Source organism: Mytilus edulis, chromosome 7 (assembly GCF_963676685.1).
Source record: "Mytilus edulis chromosome 7, xbMytEdul2.2, whole genome shotgun sequence".
In the NCBI taxonomy this organism is placed as follows: domain Eukaryota; kingdom Metazoa; phylum Mollusca; class Bivalvia; order Mytilida; family Mytilidae; genus Mytilus; species Mytilus edulis.
In genome coordinates, this window is record NC_092350.1 from 30,567,685 (window position 1) to 30,585,950 (window position 18,266).

The 18,266-nt window shown below is 34.7% G+C and overlaps 1 protein-coding gene across 3 annotated transcripts in view; it reads right to left on the bottom strand.

The window, feature by feature from the left end:
• Positions 1–14,925, bottom strand: part of LOC139481228 (heat shock 70 kDa protein 12A-like) — an 86,965-nt gene extending 72,040 nt beyond the window's left edge. Inside the window, exons 1-2 of one of the 3 annotated variants that reach the window (XM_071264398.1) lie at positions 13,988–14,924; positions 342–488 (exon numbers count right to left, since the gene is read on the bottom strand). In XM_071264398.1, coding sequence (XP_071120499.1) covers positions 342–488; positions 13,988–14,280 — 440 coding nt within the window. In that variant the 5' untranslated portion in view covers positions 14,281–14,924. Of the gene's footprint in view, positions 1–341; positions 489–13,987 lie in introns of all 3 variants that reach the window. The other 2 variants (XM_071264397.1, XM_071264399.1) reach the window with 2 other exon arrangements.
• Positions 14,926–18,266: the final 3,341 nt, after the last annotated feature.

Below are 18,266 nucleotides of genomic sequence, written 5' to 3' on the forward strand. Positions count from 1 at the left end.
ATCAAGCAAGATGACAAAAGTGTTGAAAACTTATCATTTAAGATCATTTAGGTGAATTTTGTAAGTCTAAGGTCTATAACTCTGCACATATCATTAGCATTAGACCGAATCAAAACTATATATTAAATTTCAAATCAATATCTTTATGCATGACGAAAAAAAGTACGGAAAACTGATTATTTAGTGAATTTTCTAGGTCCAAGCACCAAATCTTTTTGCCGCACTGACAGATGGACAGCCACACAGACGAACGGACTGCAATCATAAAGTCTCTTCGTCTTCGTTATTGGGGGACTAAACAAAAGGTACAATGTTGCCGATTTTATCAATTGTAGACTTACTGCGATAACTTTTCTATTTCTGCTTGCTTTTGTCTTAAATCTTTGTTTAAATCATTGTTTTCCTTCTGGAGTTCGCAGGCTAACATTTCTTTCTCCTTTACTGCATTTGTCAACAATTCAATTTCAGTTTCTGTTTCTTTGAATATACTGAAAGAAGATTCATAAAAGAAAGAATCAATTAATGAATTTCATTACTCTCACTTTCAGATATAATAATGATGTTTTGTCACTCAATACATCAGATTTTGAGCAGTGCTAACATCTCATAGTATATGCTCGTAATCTTCAAAAAAAAGGATATTGCAAAGGTGAACGGTCTGCTTGAAATCTTTATCTTTTTTCCGAGTTATTTGACTGATTACACATGCAAAATGAAACTAACACCTTGTTAATGATGCCAATGTTTCCAGTATAAATATGTTCATCATGATTATATTTGTATGGAATCGAAGTACAAGGAATCATAGTCATTTCGTACCATAACTTTTTCGTATCCCCCCTTTTCGTACCCTAGCAAAAACCATTTCGTACTCTGACCATTTCGTACATTGACCATTCGTTCCTCATGGAATATTTTACATGTATACCTTTTCGTCCCTCATGGAAAATTTATATGTTTACCATTTGGTACATAATGAATGTTCCTATATATGCCATTTCGAACCTCATAAAAGATTGATATGTATGCCAATTCGATCGTCGGGGAAGAGTTATATATATGCCAATTCGCACCTCATGGAAAATTCATATGTGCATTTTAATTTCTTGGTAAAAACTGACTCATGGATGTATGCCAGTTTAATAGTTCCTTATGGAAGATTTATATGTATACGTTTTCGTACCTCATTGAAGATTTGTATGTATGCCATTTTGTACCTCATTGAATATTTGCGTGTATACCACTTCGTACCTCATGGTAAATTTGTATGTAAGTTATTTTGTACCTCGTTGAATATTTATGTGTATACCATTTTGTACCTAATGGACGATTTCATGTTTACCATGTCGTACATAATTGAATGTGTGTAAGTTTACCATGATGTTTTTCGTGGAAGATTATATGTGTATGCATGCCATTTTGAACCTTGTGGAAGATTTATATAACTTTCATTTATATTTAAAATATTCACATTGCCTTTTGCTGTAAGGCGGTAGAGGTCACGAGAACTAAAAAAATAAAGCAACTACGAGTTTTATAAAGGAAAAAAGTCACTTAACATTTTTTTTAAAAATCTGTAATACTTTATATTCATGATATTTATTTCAAGTATTAAATCTAAACTAACATTTATCAAATAGAAAACTCTAAAAACTCTTTTTCTCACAACAATACTAATTTATCAGAATTGTAGATTAAAGAATTCATTAAATTTATTCTAAGTTTCCTTTCAGTACATTTTATACCCTGTTACAACACATGTGAAAAGTCAAATTCCATCTTTTCCTTGTTTCTCCAGAATATTTCACTAGGATAGGACCTAAATAATCAAGCCTCGTTTCTGAAAAAGAGACTACCTGTGACACTCTTGATTTAAGAAACGGAGCCATTAATGACATTTTGTATGGTCCGCCTTCAGGACGTCTACAAACTTAGCAATTTCGCAGAACTTGTCTTACAGCAGCACGACCTTGCGGTTTCCAGTAATTGTACCTGATAGGGGATAATGTTTGTGAAACGCCACAATGAAGTTGTTTACAGGAAAGGGCAATGAAAACATCAGAGTAACGTTTCTTCTGAATACATTTAATCCATTGTTCTTGTCTTGACTCTGTTGACGTTTTTTCTGAATCGATCTATAAAACATGTAATCCATGCTGTAATACGAATTTATCGTATGAAGGAAGAGAACTTATCACTTTGGATTCCATAAGGTGTTTTGTCAGATACATAAACTTTTGCACTATAATGAGAAATGCTTTCTTTGACATTCTTTTTGACTTTTTAATTGATAATTGATTTCTCGTTATAAGAGTACAACTTCCAGGATCCTTCAGCACAGTTTAACCAGACAGGGCCATGCCACCACAATCTGTGGATGGCAAGTTTGTTTGTCGAAGTTCTTCTTGTAGAAACATCAGCAGGGTTTTCATTGGTTGGAATAAAAACTCAAACTTTACATTTTCTTGTTTCTTTATTTCTGTTACCCTGTTTCGTACGTACACAGTTAGATCTTTGTGTGATGAAATCGACTTTAATACACATTGTGATCCGACCACAAGAAGTTCTTTTCAATCGGTATTTTCATTTCACTTTCAACGAATTTCAGACTACTAACTCCAATAAGAACTGCCATTAATTCTAGTCTTGGAATTGTCATTCTGGAGTATAAGTCTAGTCTTAGAAAACATAAGATGCCACTTTGAAACTCCATTACTAACTTGATGAATATAAATAGCGGCAGTATACGCATTTTAAGAGGCATAACAAAACAATGTAATTTATACTTCCTTAGTTGTGACAAGCTATCCATTGCAATACTTCTAGGAGAGGCGTCACAAAACAATGTAATTTATACTTCCTTAGTTGTGACAAGCTATCCATTGCAATACTTCTAGGAGAGGCGTCACAAAACAATGTAATTTATACTTCCTTAGTTGTGGCAAGCTATCCATTGCAATACTTCTAGGAGAGGCGTCACAAAACAATGTAATTTATACTTCCTTAGTTGTGGCAAGCTATCGATTGCAATACTTCTAGGAATCTCACAATATGTTATCTAAAGTAAATGTGAATGTATCTCTTTCCATCTGACGTAATCTTCTTTATCTAATTCATCGTCTCAATTTAATCTTTTCTATAGATCTTAAAAAAAAACAATCTTTCCTTGAGTCGTCACAGGTGAAAAGAGTCCAAGTGGATCAAACACTTCAGCTTCTTCTTTCAAAAGGTTCTTTTTGTTTGTTTCTCTCCTATTACACACGAACGGGTTGACTTCAAGCGCAACGTATCTCTATCAACATTCCAAACATGATCAAGAACTTTCGTTGAACACACGCCATGCTTATCGCCGTCTGGAAAAAAGGCATTCACGTTTTTGTCATTTGAAATCCATTTTCTTAGGTTCATAGAGGCTTCTCTGAAAATCTTCGTTGAATCTGAATACAAACTTATCACCTTCGTCACAGCATTAGCTCCGGTGATCTACATAGATGTCATTTCTTATTTTTTTCCGCGATTGGTTGTTCACAAACACTTAAATGACAATCGATAGTAGCCCCTAGTAGTAACGGACTTGATATCACCAAAAAAGGGACACGAAAAAAACGATACTACATTATATGTTCACTGGTCAAACTTTTTTGTATCTTTAATCAAGAGAAATCTTGTAACTTCTCTTTCACTTTGCTGTAAACCTATTTGAAGGAAAGCTTTATCAATATCAGCCACAAGTCCCACTTTGTGAAGTCTGAATCTCATATTAGTATACCACACATTTTATTCAACATAACTGGTCCTCTATACAGACATTTATTTAAACTTTTTATGTCCTTGTTTGTTTTCGATGAAGCATCATACACTATTCGTAACTTGGTGATTGATTTCAGTAGTGTAATGACTGCATGATGAGGAATATAGTGGATCAAACTGGCTGTCTTTTCTTCAACTTTCTCTATTATCTCACGTTTCAATTGTTCTTGTATGACACCATTATACTGTTTTAGTAACTCTGTTTTTTCTTCGTCCGGCCGATACAAGACTTTAATCTTCCAAAAGCTAGAGAACTATTAATAGGTAAATCAGGATCATCTTGTTCCCAGGCCAAGTTACTTGGTATCTTCTATTTTGGAATTTCAGTTTTCTCTGAACGATTGTATTGCCTTTTCATCATCTGGATTTTTCGACTGATCGGTAATACCAATTGAGTCCAAGTTCCAGAAATCAGTAATATCTGGTTGGGAAATAAATTCACATTCGTTTTACATATTACTTGTCTTTTTAGAAACAACATCACTAATGACATGTGACAAAATCATCCTGTTTCATCTTTACAATCAGGAGTATCTTTTGCTCTTCCTGTAATTATCCAGCCAAGTTTTGAGGCAAGAAGATACAACCCATGTTGAACCTCAATTCTTTGTGAAAGTATTAAATCTAAATAATAATCATTTACAAGTATACCCATACTTGATGACTCAATTTCACCTGGTAAATTATCTGCAAGTTCAATGTCTCTTAAAAATTGTTTCAAATGGGTAATTGTGGAGTCATCTAATTTCCTACTTTGTACATTTCCGCTTATAACAGGGACTATATTGGCCATAATACTTAAGTACTTTCTATTCTTCAATCTTATCTCCAGTTTAGTGCTCTATGTTTTCACAATTTTAGCTTTTTCACTTCCAAATGTAACAAGCTTCCTTTCTTCTTCCTTTTAACTCTTTAATTTAAACTTATTTGCTAAACTTTGTGAAATGTACGTCCTCTGGGATTCTGAATCGAAAAGAACACGTGTTGCTGCTTGAAATTATTGCCAACATTTCTGACATCAGTTTTTGCAATTTGCAATAGTACCATTTCACTAGATGTGATGAAAACGTTTTCCTGTTCATCTGTATTGCCATTCTGAAGCGTCGTTCCATCAAAATATACACGATCTTGACGTCTATTAACCATCAGTTCTTCGGAAAAATGAACAGTTGATGTCTTCATATTTATTTTTTTCGGACACAAACTTCTATGGTGGGAATTTACCTCATTGCAGAAAATACACATTTTGCCTCGTTTACAGTCCGCTGACTTATTACCTTCTCTAAGACACTTAAAACAACTCCCTTTGATTTTTTTCTTTCTTTCTTCAATACTCTTGTACCTTAGACACTCATCATTCCAATATTTCTCATCACAGTATCGACATTTGTCTGCTATCCTTTTGGGTGTCTGGTAATCCTGATTTCTCTCTCGCTATGAATTCAACTTGTTACATAAACAGAAAATCGTCCACTTTTCTATGGAGCCCTTTTGAGTATCTAACTGCAGCATCACTTCTTTGGGTAGTTTTGTTTTTTTACAAATGAAGTGAACACAATCTGATTTACATTTTGTTTTAACACTTCCAAACCTCTTAGGTGTATTTTTAATTTATCAAGAAAATCTCTGAGGTTTGTTGTTCTATGCGTAGCAGAGGGCAAATTAATCATTTGGTTGTAGTGTAAATTGATTACATCTTGTTTGATTCCAAATCTTTCTCTCAAAATACCAACAGCCAGATCATAATTATCGTTTGACAATGTTAACCCATCTATTGCAAGCTTGGCTTGTCCTTGCAATTTGCTTCTTAAGTAATTGAATTTTTCAATATTTGATTGGTGATTTGAAAGAGTTCCAAATTTCAATCCACTTATTTTTGTCGCCAGAAAATGATATCAAATCCAATTTAGGTAACTTAACGGAAGTTGCTTCCTCGTCTTTTTTGGCATGTTTTTTTTTCTTAATGTTCAATTTGGAATCTTAATATGTCTTTCATTTTTCTTTGAAGATCAACAAAATCACTTGGAATAGCACTTTCTCTTACATTTCTAACCTCTTTTTTTTAATAAATTCTACTAACGCTCCAGCGTTTGAAAGATTTCGTCAATTAACTTCCTGTATCAACTGTTGTAAAGGAAGTAATAGGACCTCAAAAGAAAAAAAAACAAATTCCTGTTAAGTTCAAGCGGAGTCACGGAGCATCAGCGTTCGTGTCATCCGTGGCACTGAACTTGCTGTCACAGACATCTGCTGTCTTGCCTCCCGATACCAAGTCACCGTAAGTTACCTTTATCCCAGATCTGGGATTTTTAACCGTCATACAAAAACTAGGCCTTTCAGATAAGATCCCTACTGGACACCAAAAAAAGGGTGTTAAACAAGAGATCCCTGTTGCACACCAGCATCAAATCAACCTTACATCATAGATAACTGATTCCCCTTACGTAAGGACCTGCTTTTCTCCCGATTAACAAGCTTTAACGATCGGGCAGAATAATTCCATACTTGGAAAGTAAGCTTTAAGAACGTGACTGATGAGTTGCAAGTCTCCGACAGATCGATTTACTGATCAAGTGGCTCGGTCCAGAGTTTGCTAAACATGCCATTAGCATAAGAGCGTCGAACGCCAATAAGCCTACCATAGGTATACAAAGATTATGGAAGAGGCTTGACGAGCGGTATGGTGCTCCAGAAATGTTGGAAGCCTCTTTCACAAGGAAAATTCCAAGCTGGGATGTTTGCTAGCATATTTTGACTCTTCGTCCGGGATAAATCCTATTGTGTGAAAAATTACCGTAAAACCGTGTGCTTGTTGTAGTTATTTTGGATAGGAAATTTTATATTTAACCTATCTTGAGAACACTTTGCTAACGATGTCAGTGTCCCCTGTAATATAATGACCAACGGGACTATATTTGTATGAATCGATACGCTGGAAACCAACCATAAGTGATATGAATAACACGCCTTTAACGAATTAACGTGTTTTACTTACGAAAAGCGTAGCTTTGTGTGAATGATCATTTTAATGAGTGAGGCGTTATATGTGATTGGAAACATTACTAGGCGAAGTAACCTGTCAAAGGTTAAATATAATTGTACTTTTCATGAATTTAATAAATCAATTAAATAGTAGAGGCTTGAACGCAATTGCCTCTATCTTAAAGTAGGATTAGATTTTATGATACATGTCAACGAACGAGTTGGGATATAAAAACACCGTATGATGGAGACAAAGGCACATCGCCGTCTAAAAAGGGAAAATTAACAATAGGAAATAAAAAATCGTCTCTTTTGTCGTAAATTTTAGTATGAAGTTTCCCGTTTGAAATTGAAATGTCTAAATCTAGAAAAGGACAACTGCTGCTGTTTGTGTTAGATTTAGTTAAAATAAGTTCTTTTGGGTAAATTTCGGAAGTATATTTAGAAAACTCTGGATTATTCAACGAAAAAATATCATCCAGATACCGGTAGGTATTTTTGAATGTATCAACCAAATGTAACAATGATGGGTCTTTACTGAGTTTTGTCATAAACTGAGATTCATAGCAATATAGAAATAAATCTGCTATTAAAGGGGCACAGTTAGTGCCTATAGGAATACCTACTACGTGACGATACACTTTATCGCCGAAACGTACATAAATATTATCTAGCAGAACATTTAAAGCTTCAATCATATACTCACATTTCCAGTAAGTGTATCTAGCATACTTTCCTTTTTCGTTACAGAAAATGGCTTTAAACGAGTTACAGCAAATAAAATTACAATGAGATTTTTCGAAAGACCATTTTATCAAATACAAAAACTGTTTCTTTATAAGATTGTGTGGAAGTGTAGTGTACAGAGTAGAAAAATCATAACTGTTGACAGAATTATAAGGACCATTAAAAGCATGTATTTTAAACCTCTAAAGAATTTTTAACACTCCAAAAATAATTAATACCATTATTTTCATAAGCTTTGTTACAAAAGTTAATAACCAGTTCTTTGAGTAGTAAGGGAGGTAGTTAGAAGCACTAATTATAGATTAGTAATAGAACACTTACTCGAAGCGGAGATGAAACAGAACTTAAATGGTTTTTGTTTGTGTAATGTCGGTAACCAGTACATGTCAGGGACTTTCAAATGTTCGGAAGATGCTTTAAGCTGGGTAGTGGCAGTGTTAAGGATTTTCTTACGCCCAGGAGTAGATTACCTTAGCCGTATTTGGCACAACTTTTTGGAATTTTGGGTCCTCAATGCTCTTCAACTTTGAATTTGTTTGGCTTTTTAATTGTTTTGATCTGAGCGTCACTGATGAGTCTTATGTAGACGAAACGCGCGTCTGGCGTATTAAATTATAGTCCTGGTACCTTTGATAACAATTTACACCACTGGGTCGATGCCACTGCTGGTGGACGTTTCGTCCCCGAGGGTATCACCAGCCCAGTAGTCAGCACTTCGGTGTTGACATGAATATCAATTATTTTGTCATTTTTATACATTTTCTGTTTACAAAACTTTGAATTTTTCGAAAATCTAAGGATTTTCTTACGCCCAGGAGTAGATTACCTTAGCCGTATTTGGCACAACTTTTTGGAATTTTGGGTCCTCAATGCTCTTCAACTTTGAATTTGTTTGGCTTTTTAATTGTTTTGATCTGAGCGTCACTGATGAGTCTTATGTAGACGAAACGCGCGTCTGGCGTATTAAATTATAGTCCTGGTACCTTTGATAACAATTTACACCACTGGGTCGATGCCACTGCTGGTGGACGTTTCGTCCCCGAGGGTATCACCAGCCCAGTAGTCAGCACTTCGGTGTTGACATGAATATCAATTATTTTGTCATTTTTATACATTTTCTGTTTACAAAACTTTGAATTTTTCGAAAATCTAAGGATTTTCTTACGCCCAGGAGTAGATTACCTTAGCCGTATTTGGCACAACTTTTTGGAATTTTGGGTCCTCAATGCTCTTCAACTTTGAATTTGTTTGGCTTTTTAATTGTTTTGATCTGAGCGTCACTGATGAGTCTTATGTAGACGAAACGCGCGTCTGGCATATTAAATTATAGTCCTGGTACCTTTGATAACAATTTACACCACTGGGTCGATGCCACTGCTGGTGGACGTTTCGTCCCCGAGGGTATCACCAGCCCAGTAGTCAGCACTTCGGTGTTGACATGAATATCAATTATTTTGTCATTTTTATACATTTTCTGTTTACAAAACTTTGAATTTTTCGAAAATCTAAGGATTTTCTTACGCCCAGGAGTAGATTACCTTAGCCGTATTTGGCACAACTTTTTGGAATTTTGGGTCCTCAATGCTCTTCAACTTTGAATTTGTTTGGCTTTTTAATTGTTTTGATCTGAGCGTCACTGATGAGTCTTATGTAGACGAAACGCGCGTCTGGCGTATTAAATTATAGTCCTGGTACCTTTGATAACAATTTACACCACTGGGTCGATGCCACTGCTGGTGGACGTTTCGTCCCCGAGGGTATCACCAGCCCAGTAGTCAGCACTTCGGTGTTGACATGAATATCAATTATTTTGTCATTTTTATACATTTTCTGTTTACAAAACTTTGAATTTTTCGAAAATCTAAGGATTTTCTTACGCCCAGGAGTAGATTACCTTAGCCGTATTTGGCACAACTTTTTGGAATTTTGGGTCCTCAATGCTCTTCAACTTTGAATTTGTTTGGCTTTTTAATTGTTTTGATCTGAGCGTCACTGATGAGTCTTATGTAGACGAAACGCGCGTCTGGCGTATTAAATTATAGTCCTGGTACCTTTGATAACAATTTACACCACTGGGTCGATGCCACTGCTGGTGGACGTTTCGTCCCCGAGGGTATCACCAGCCCAGTAGTCAGCACTTCGGTGTTGACATGAATATCAATTATTTTGTCATTTTTATACATTTTCTGTTTACAAAACTTTGAATTTTTCGAAAATCTAAGGATTTTCTTACGCCCAGGAGTAGATTACCTTAGCCGTATTTGGCACAACTTTTTGGAATTTTGGGTCCTCAATGCTCTTCAACTTTGAATTTGTTTGGCTTTTTAATTGTTTTGATCTGAGCGTCACTGATGAGTCTTATGTAGACGAAACGCGCGTCTGGCGTATTAAATTATAGTCCTGGTACCTTTGATAACAATTTACACCACTGGGTCGATGCCACTGCTGGTGGACGTTTCGTCCCCGAGGGTATCACCAGCCCAGTAGTCAGCACTTCGGTGTTGACATGAATATCAATTATTTTGTCATTTTTATACATTTTCTGTTTACAAAACTTTGAATTTTTCGAAAATCTAAGGATTTTCTTACGCCCAGGAGTAGATTACCTTAGCCGTATTTGGCACAACTTTTTGGAATTTTGGGTCCTCAATGCTCTTCAACTTTGAATTTGTTTGGCTTTTTAATTGTTTTGATCTGAGCGTCACTGATGAGTCTTATGTAGACGAAACGCGCGTCTGGCGTATTAAATTATAGTCCTGGTACCTTTGATAACAATTTACACCACTGGGTCGATGCCACTGCTGGTGGACGTTTCGTCCCGAGGGTATCACCAGCCCAGTAGTCAGCACTTCGGTGTTGACATGAATATCAATTATTTTGTCATTTTTATACATTTTCTGTTTACAAAACTTTGAATTTTTCGAAAATCTAAGGATTTTCTTACGCCCAGGAGTAGATTACCTTAGCCGTATTTGGCACAACTTTTTGGAATTTTGGGTCCTCAATGCTCTTCAACTTTGAATTTGTTTGGCTTTTTAATTGTTTTGATCTGAGCGTCACTGATGAGTCTTATGTAGACGAAACGCGCGTCTGGCGTATTAAATTATAGTCCTGGTACCTTTGATAACAATTTACACCACTGGGTCGATGCCACTGCTGGTGGACGTTTCGTCCCCGAGGGTATCACCAGCCCAGTAGTCAGCACTTCGGTGTTGACATGAATATCAATTATTTTGTCATTTTTATACATTTTCTGTTTACAAAACTTTGAATTTTTCGAAAATCTAAGGATTTTCTTACGCCCAGGAGTAGATTACCTTAGCCGTATTTGGCACAACTTTTTGGAATTTTGGGTCCTCAATGCTCTTCAACTTTGAATTTGTTTGGCTTTTTAATTGTTTTGATCTGAGCGTCACTGATGAGTCTTATGTAGACGAAACGCGCGTCTGGCGTATTAAATTATAGTCCTGGTACCTTTGATAACAATTTACACCACTGGGTCGATGCCACTGCTGGTGGACGTTTCGTCCCCGAGGGTATCACCAGCCCAGTAGTCAGCACTTCGGTGTTGACATGAATATCAATTATTTTGTCATTTTTATACATTTTCTGTTTACAAAACTTTGAATTTTTCGAAAATCTAAGGATTTTCTTACGCCCAGGAGTAGATTACCTTAGCCGTATTTGGCACAACTTTTTGGAATTTTGGGTCCTCAATGCTCTTCAACTTTGAATTTGTTTGGCTTTTTAATTGTTTTGATCTGAGCGTCACTGATGAGTCTTATGTAGACGAAACGCGCGTCTGGCGTATTAAATTATAGTCCTGGTACCTTTGATAACAATTTACACCACTGGGTCGATGCCACTGCTGGTGGACGTTTCGTCCCCGAGGGTATCACCAGCCCAGTAGTCAGCACTTCGGTGTTGACATGAATATCAATTATTTTGTCATTTTTATACATTTTCTGTTTACAAAACTTTGAATTTTTCGAAAATCTAAGGATTTTCTTACGCCCAGGAGTAGATTACCTTAGCCGTATTTGGCACAACTTTTTGGAATTTTGGGTCCTCAATGCTCTTCAACTTTGAATTTGTTTGGCTTTTTAATTGTTTTGATCTGAGCGTCACTGATGAGTCTTATGTAGACGAAACGCGCGTCTGGCGTATTAAATTATAGTCCTGGTACCTTTGATAACAATTTACACCACTGGGTCGATGCCACTGCTGGTGGACGTTTCGTCCCCGAGGGTATCACCAGCCCAGTAGTCAGCACTTCGGTGTTGACATGAATATCAATTATTTTGTCATTTTTATACATTTTCTGTTTACAAAACTTTGAATTTTTCGAAAATCTAAGGATTTTCTTACGCCCAGGAGTAGATTACCTTAGCCGTATTTGGCACAACTTTTTGGAATTTTGGGTCCTCAATGCTCTTCAACTTTGAATTTGTTTGGCTTTTTAATTGTTTTGATCTGAGCGTCACTGATGAGTCTTATGTAGACGAAACGCGCGTCTGGCGTATTAAATTATAGTCCTGGTACCTTTGATAACAATTTACACCACTGGGTCGATGCCACTGCTGGTGGACGTTTCGTCCCCGAGGGTATCACCAGCCCAGTAGTCAGCACTTCGGTGTTGACATGAATATCAATTATTTTGTCATTTTTATACATTTTCTGTTTACAAAACTTTGAATTTTTCGAAAATCTAAGGATTTTCTTACGCCCAGGAGTAGATTACCTTAGCCGTATTTGGCACAACTTTTTGGAATTTTGGGTCCTCAATGCTCTTCAACTTTGAATTTGTTTGGCTTTTTAATTGTTTTGATCTGAGCGTCACTGATGAGTCTTATGTAGACGAAACGCGCGTCTGGCGTATTAAATTATAGTCCTGGTACCTTTGATAACAATTATGCTTGTTAACGATTTGACTCTCTGTGGTGCGCACTGACCTAAATGTATCTAGGAATTGATAATTTCGTTTTGAAGACCTTCTGTGTAGTATATGCGTCACACCATCACTACATTATTGGCTGCCTTGTCTGTCGGTACGAACACAAACCGCTCTGCGAGTACCTTGAGTTTATTTTTTATTCTAGAAATGGAAATATCATGGTTCCTATTATTAATTTCAGAATTTGTTTTCTAAATGAGATATTCGAATATTAACAGTATTCATAATTTTATTCAAATAACTGTCTTAAGATTTTTTTTATCAGATTTCTCACGTTTGCACCAATTTTTACAGTAGGCAGACAGAGCAGAGCGTCTTTAATGACCTGACGAAACTGTTTCCAATCTATTATAGATGGAGGACGGTATTTCGGTCCTTTCTTTAAAAAAGTTATGACCTCACGGTCTTCGACGATGTTGAGGTCTCCTGTAATTACATGACCATAAGGAACATACTTAAAACTAGATGTTTCGCAGTCTCAAGTGGAAGGAACATTATTAATTTTATATATTGACGTCTGTTGTAATTGACGTATAATTAAAAATCAAATTTCTGCTAGGTTTTTTTTATAAGAATACGAAATAATGGGTTGTTCTATATTATCAAAATATGCAGGTATTAAGCTATAGACAGAAGAGTCATTGAATATGCTAGACAAATTAATAAAATCAATACCTCTATTTATATATTTTAATTTAAGAAAATGTCGTTTATGATTTTCAGGTTTATCAATACTAGGAAATAGCCTGTAATGACAAAAGGCTGTAATAATACGGGTGTATTCATAAAACGGGCAAAAAAATGAAATTTTATCACACTCCAGAAAAATAGCATATAATTTACTTATATGTGTCTGACCCAGTTTGCATAATACTTGATGTCTGTCATTATTCTTTATTATAGATAACAGATCAGCATGTGTATAATTTATACGATGTTTAATACGTTGATTACGGTTTTTGCGTTTACCATGAGACCTATTATTTCTAAGTCGTTTATCAACAATATGAATGACATCGATAGAAGTTTTAGATATGTTCCCTTGCCCTATAATTTTATCATTTAGACCGAGAGGATAATCATAGAATGATTAAAGTGTTGTTGAAGCTAACCCATCCCCCCCTCCCCCGAAAATGCTTGGGGAGATCGATATAACTCTTGTTTGATGTATACCATATTGCCTGCTTTCAAGAAGAGCTAAGAGATGTGATTTTGAAGGTATTCCTTTACTAACATCAGGAAATTAATCATTGTTGGGTTGTTGATGTCTAGAGCAAAATTTTTGAAGCATGTCCAATTCACGGAATGAAGAAAATGAAACAACTCAGACAGAACATGTAGTGGCATATTTTTATAAAATCTATGTTGAAACGATTGTGTGCCCCCTCCCCCCCCCCCCACCCCACAAGCGCATTATCTGTGCCTGTGCATCACGTTTATGGAACCATTTTTAAGTGTTAAGTTTCAAATTATAGCTTCAAAATTATGACATACCTCCTAGTCAGCCTTTTATCTATGTCTTCCATAACTGCTTTCATAAAATTATCTTCGTTAAAACTTTCAATTCTTTTTGGATTTTGGAGGGTTTGATCTATTTCAGTCAAATTCTGTACATCCGTTTTAAGACGTTTCCAGTCAGTAAAGAGAGTAATGTCGTGTGATTCTTGTAAAAGGTTGTCAATCTGCAGTAATATTCCAGATGATTCATCATATTGACGCTGAAAGAACACTCGTTTTCTGTCCAAATCTTCTTTCTCATTCGTTTGGAAGTCCGATGCAGGAGTCATATGTATTTTTTTTGTATGATCAACTATTCCATAAATATCCCGGCATGTTTTTTCGACTTTTTTAACGTAAGAGTCAAAATCAGATGTAATCTGATGCGTTTGTTTTGTTTTTATTGTTTCCAGTGTCCTCTGTACAATTTCAACTTCGCTTTCAACTTTACATGGTTTTTTTTTGCATTTACTCGGTACGCATCAACAATCTTTTTAATCGTGTCCGTTATATGACCATTGTGAGAACTTGTCATACATTCGTCGCATGTAAGGCATTTACATGTACTGCAAAAAAAAAGGAATTTATTCTTGTGAAATTCACAAACGGGTTTTGCTTTAAACACGCGATTACCAGCTTTATTTATGTCAAAAACATGATGATCCTTACAAAATCGGTCATGAAAGTCGTTACATCCTTTGCATAAAGACTGTTCGCATTCCTCGCAATACACTGAAGCTGTGTATATAGTTTCACCTTTGCAAGCATCACATTTTCGAGACGGAGTTTGTGCCATTTCAACATATATTCTTTCCTTGTTGTCTAGGTGGTCACATGACATAAAGATAAAGATAAAGATAAAGATATTTGCTCATACATGTACTATCTGATATAGTTACCAGAAAGATATACTAGCAGAATGACTGTGAAATCTAAAATACCAAAATTTCAAATCCTTGTGTAACATGCATAATTATGAACTTTAAGTAACGAAATACCAAGAAATATTGATAACACAAATTGCCGAAGATGTTCATCAATGATGTTGACATTGAATTGTCATACAGTGTAGATATCATAATGTTATTAACTTTAGATTGATTAGTTGTTGGACAACTGCCAGTTTATCAGTTATATATGCAGATTTATTTGATAAACATGCCGGAATCAGCCTCGTGGAAGGTACGTGTAGTAGTAAATGAATGAAAGTACAGTTTGTTATACATGTTAATTTAAATCAGTTCAATACGAGGCGAAGTACAATGTACATGTAAATGGATGATTAAATAAAACATGATAACAATCAGAGAAGAAAGATAAATTTACACATATTGAACGCGTCAGCACTCAATACATGTACATTAAATAATACGTTTTATTATCGAATACTGTTAATCAACGTGTGTAAGCGTGTATTTGGGGTAGTAATAACAAATAATCCTCATTCTGGTTCAACGTTTTAAGTATATCCATACAATGGCCCAATTTATAGGAAAATGGAAAGAAGATAAAAATTCATTCACTAATTATAAAGAATTTTGTAAAGCATAGGGTACGTAAGATTTAATTTATTCTGTACTGACAGATTAAATACAATTATGTATGTATTAATACTGCCAAAGACACCTTCACTTGTATACATATGTAACAATATAAGATGTGGTGTACATTCCAAAACTTATTTGTTAATGATTAATCTAGCGCTATAAAATTAACACGATGATTTTGAGTGCAACTACTATTTTATAGATATTTCATACTGTTACATGTAATTGCAATGTAAATTATACCATAGTTGTACCGAAAATTCCCGGCTTCACGAGACTATACTTATACCATAGCAAAGTATGGTATAATTAAGTTACAACATGGGTTATTTTTAGAAACTATGCATTTAAAGTAAAAGTTCAAGTAAAATCAATAAAAAGTTAAACGAAAACAAGCACAAACTGTAGATTTTTCTAAATACAGGTTGACCGAAAAATATAAAGACGCAACAACAGTTTTGGATGGGGATATCTGGACCATGCAGATATCTATCACTGGGTTACCAACAGAGTCTTTTAAATTCCAGTCTGGAATAGAAGTAAAGACGAAAGACTTATTTGATGATAAGATCAGGGTATTAAAATGAAAAAGTACATGTATCAATTGTAAATCACGACAAAACCTTACACATTTTTAGTCCTCAATTGCTCATCAACTTTATACTTTATTTAATAGCCTTTTTAATTCTGTTTTTTTTAGCATCACAGATGAGTATTTTGTAGACGAAACGTGAGTCTGGAGTACAAAGTTTTAAATTTGGGATTATATGATGAGTTGATGATATAATGTAACAGTCGACACAGGATATGAAGACACGGAAGAATGTCATTTCAATTATTATATATGGAGACTCTTTAAAAAACTGTTTTTAAAAGTCAGTTATTACTTGTTGGTATCACCATCCCCTCCCCCAAAAATGGATTAAAAAATAAACATATAAAATTATCAACAATAAATTACAACAAACTAACAAAAACGTATACGTTTGAATTAATTTTACAAGTAGCACAAATTAAGACTTCATCTTAGAGGTGTCAGACCACCAATTAAAAATCCCTATCTGTTCAACCAAATTTTGCAATTTTCACAGCTTTCTAAATATTTTACCTTAAGTTTAACTTCAAGGAAACTAGGTATATCCTGAATTGTACATGTATCACCTTCCTACATGGCAATTTTCAACCAATGTTTAAAGTCTTGTAACAAATTTCTGATTTTGAAAAGACAGGTACTACCAAAATAACTCCCGGTTTTCTGGAAATCTTAAATTAGTGTACTATGTAGCACATTAATCCTGAATTTTTAATGCAAACTCATAGACAAGTGAATTTTGGCTCAAAATGGTCTAAATATATTTCCCTTTCACCAAAAGTTTCATTTCTGCAAATTTGTTTGTTAGTTTAAGTAAACAATGACATCAAAAGCACTATTTTGTGTCAAAGTAGGACTTCTTTTACATACGTTCTAAATTGGAGGGAGTAATTGGTGGTCTGACACCTAGAGTAAAATGTCGTTGTTTACGCATTTGTTTTGTAGTTTACTGCTACATTCGAATCAGATAACAATTTGGTGGTTGTCGGGCATAATGCAAAGATGGGTTATAAGCAATGTATAGTTACTCGAGAAGTTAAACGCGATATAATGTTAACAGTAAGTACATACTTTTTTATGTGTTCATTGTTTATGTTAAATGTCTTAAAGAGCTGCGTTTATCCGCACCGTAACTAACAATATATGCTCAATATTAAATTAAAAGGAACTTTTTCTTTCATCATATGTTGGATCATTCCCCTATTTTCATTCAAGCTTCGAATTACAAATTACAAAATTTAACAAGTTAATCTCTCCTCATGATAAACATTTTTGAAGGCTTAAAAATTATGAAGTAGCACTTTCAAAATTGGTAAACTATTGAAAAAAAGAAGAAGACAAAAACTTGCTTATTTAAATACGCATTTATAAATAAAGTTTAACCATGTCATCATATATAGATGATACATCTAGATGTTAGTATATTTTTAAAACATTGTAAAAGATGATATTTAGACCTTTTATATAGTTTATTTCAAACCAGAAGCAATACAGCTTATAGGTATATCATAAATATATACACGTATATCATAACGCGCCTAGTTTTTTTTGTAGACTGTTGAGCTCGAATGTGATGTGAAAATGACTTGAAGTTCAGAGTTTAAAAGGGCTTGAGTTGGCATTGGAATGATAGTTTTATTGTAACGAAAAAAGTGAATAATCTGTGCTGTGTTATGCATCGATATAAACTACGAATCTGTCCATCGCGGAAGCAGAAATATATGACTGATTTAATACCAAAAAAAAAAAAAAAAACGATTGCCGAAGTTTCTTCTGTACCTTATTGTTATGATTCTTTCAACAACATCTTATGTAACTGTTTGCCCAATTTAATTTTCAACCAATGAAATTGTGTTCTTTTAATCAATGTTTTGCACTGACACAATATATTTTGAGTTCTTCCGTTAATGACAAAAATAGAAATAGTATGAAATTCAAAACAGTGTGGCTGTGGCCATTGATTGACACATTAAATTCATCCATTGACTGGGACAATTTACGTGAACGTTTGTCTGTAACGACCACTGTTCACGACGTACCTACGATAGACATTTAAACTGTGGGGTCACCAAAGGTTTCTTAACGCTTTTAATTATAAAGTAATTCGAAAAAATAATCAGGAATAACCTTTATGTTT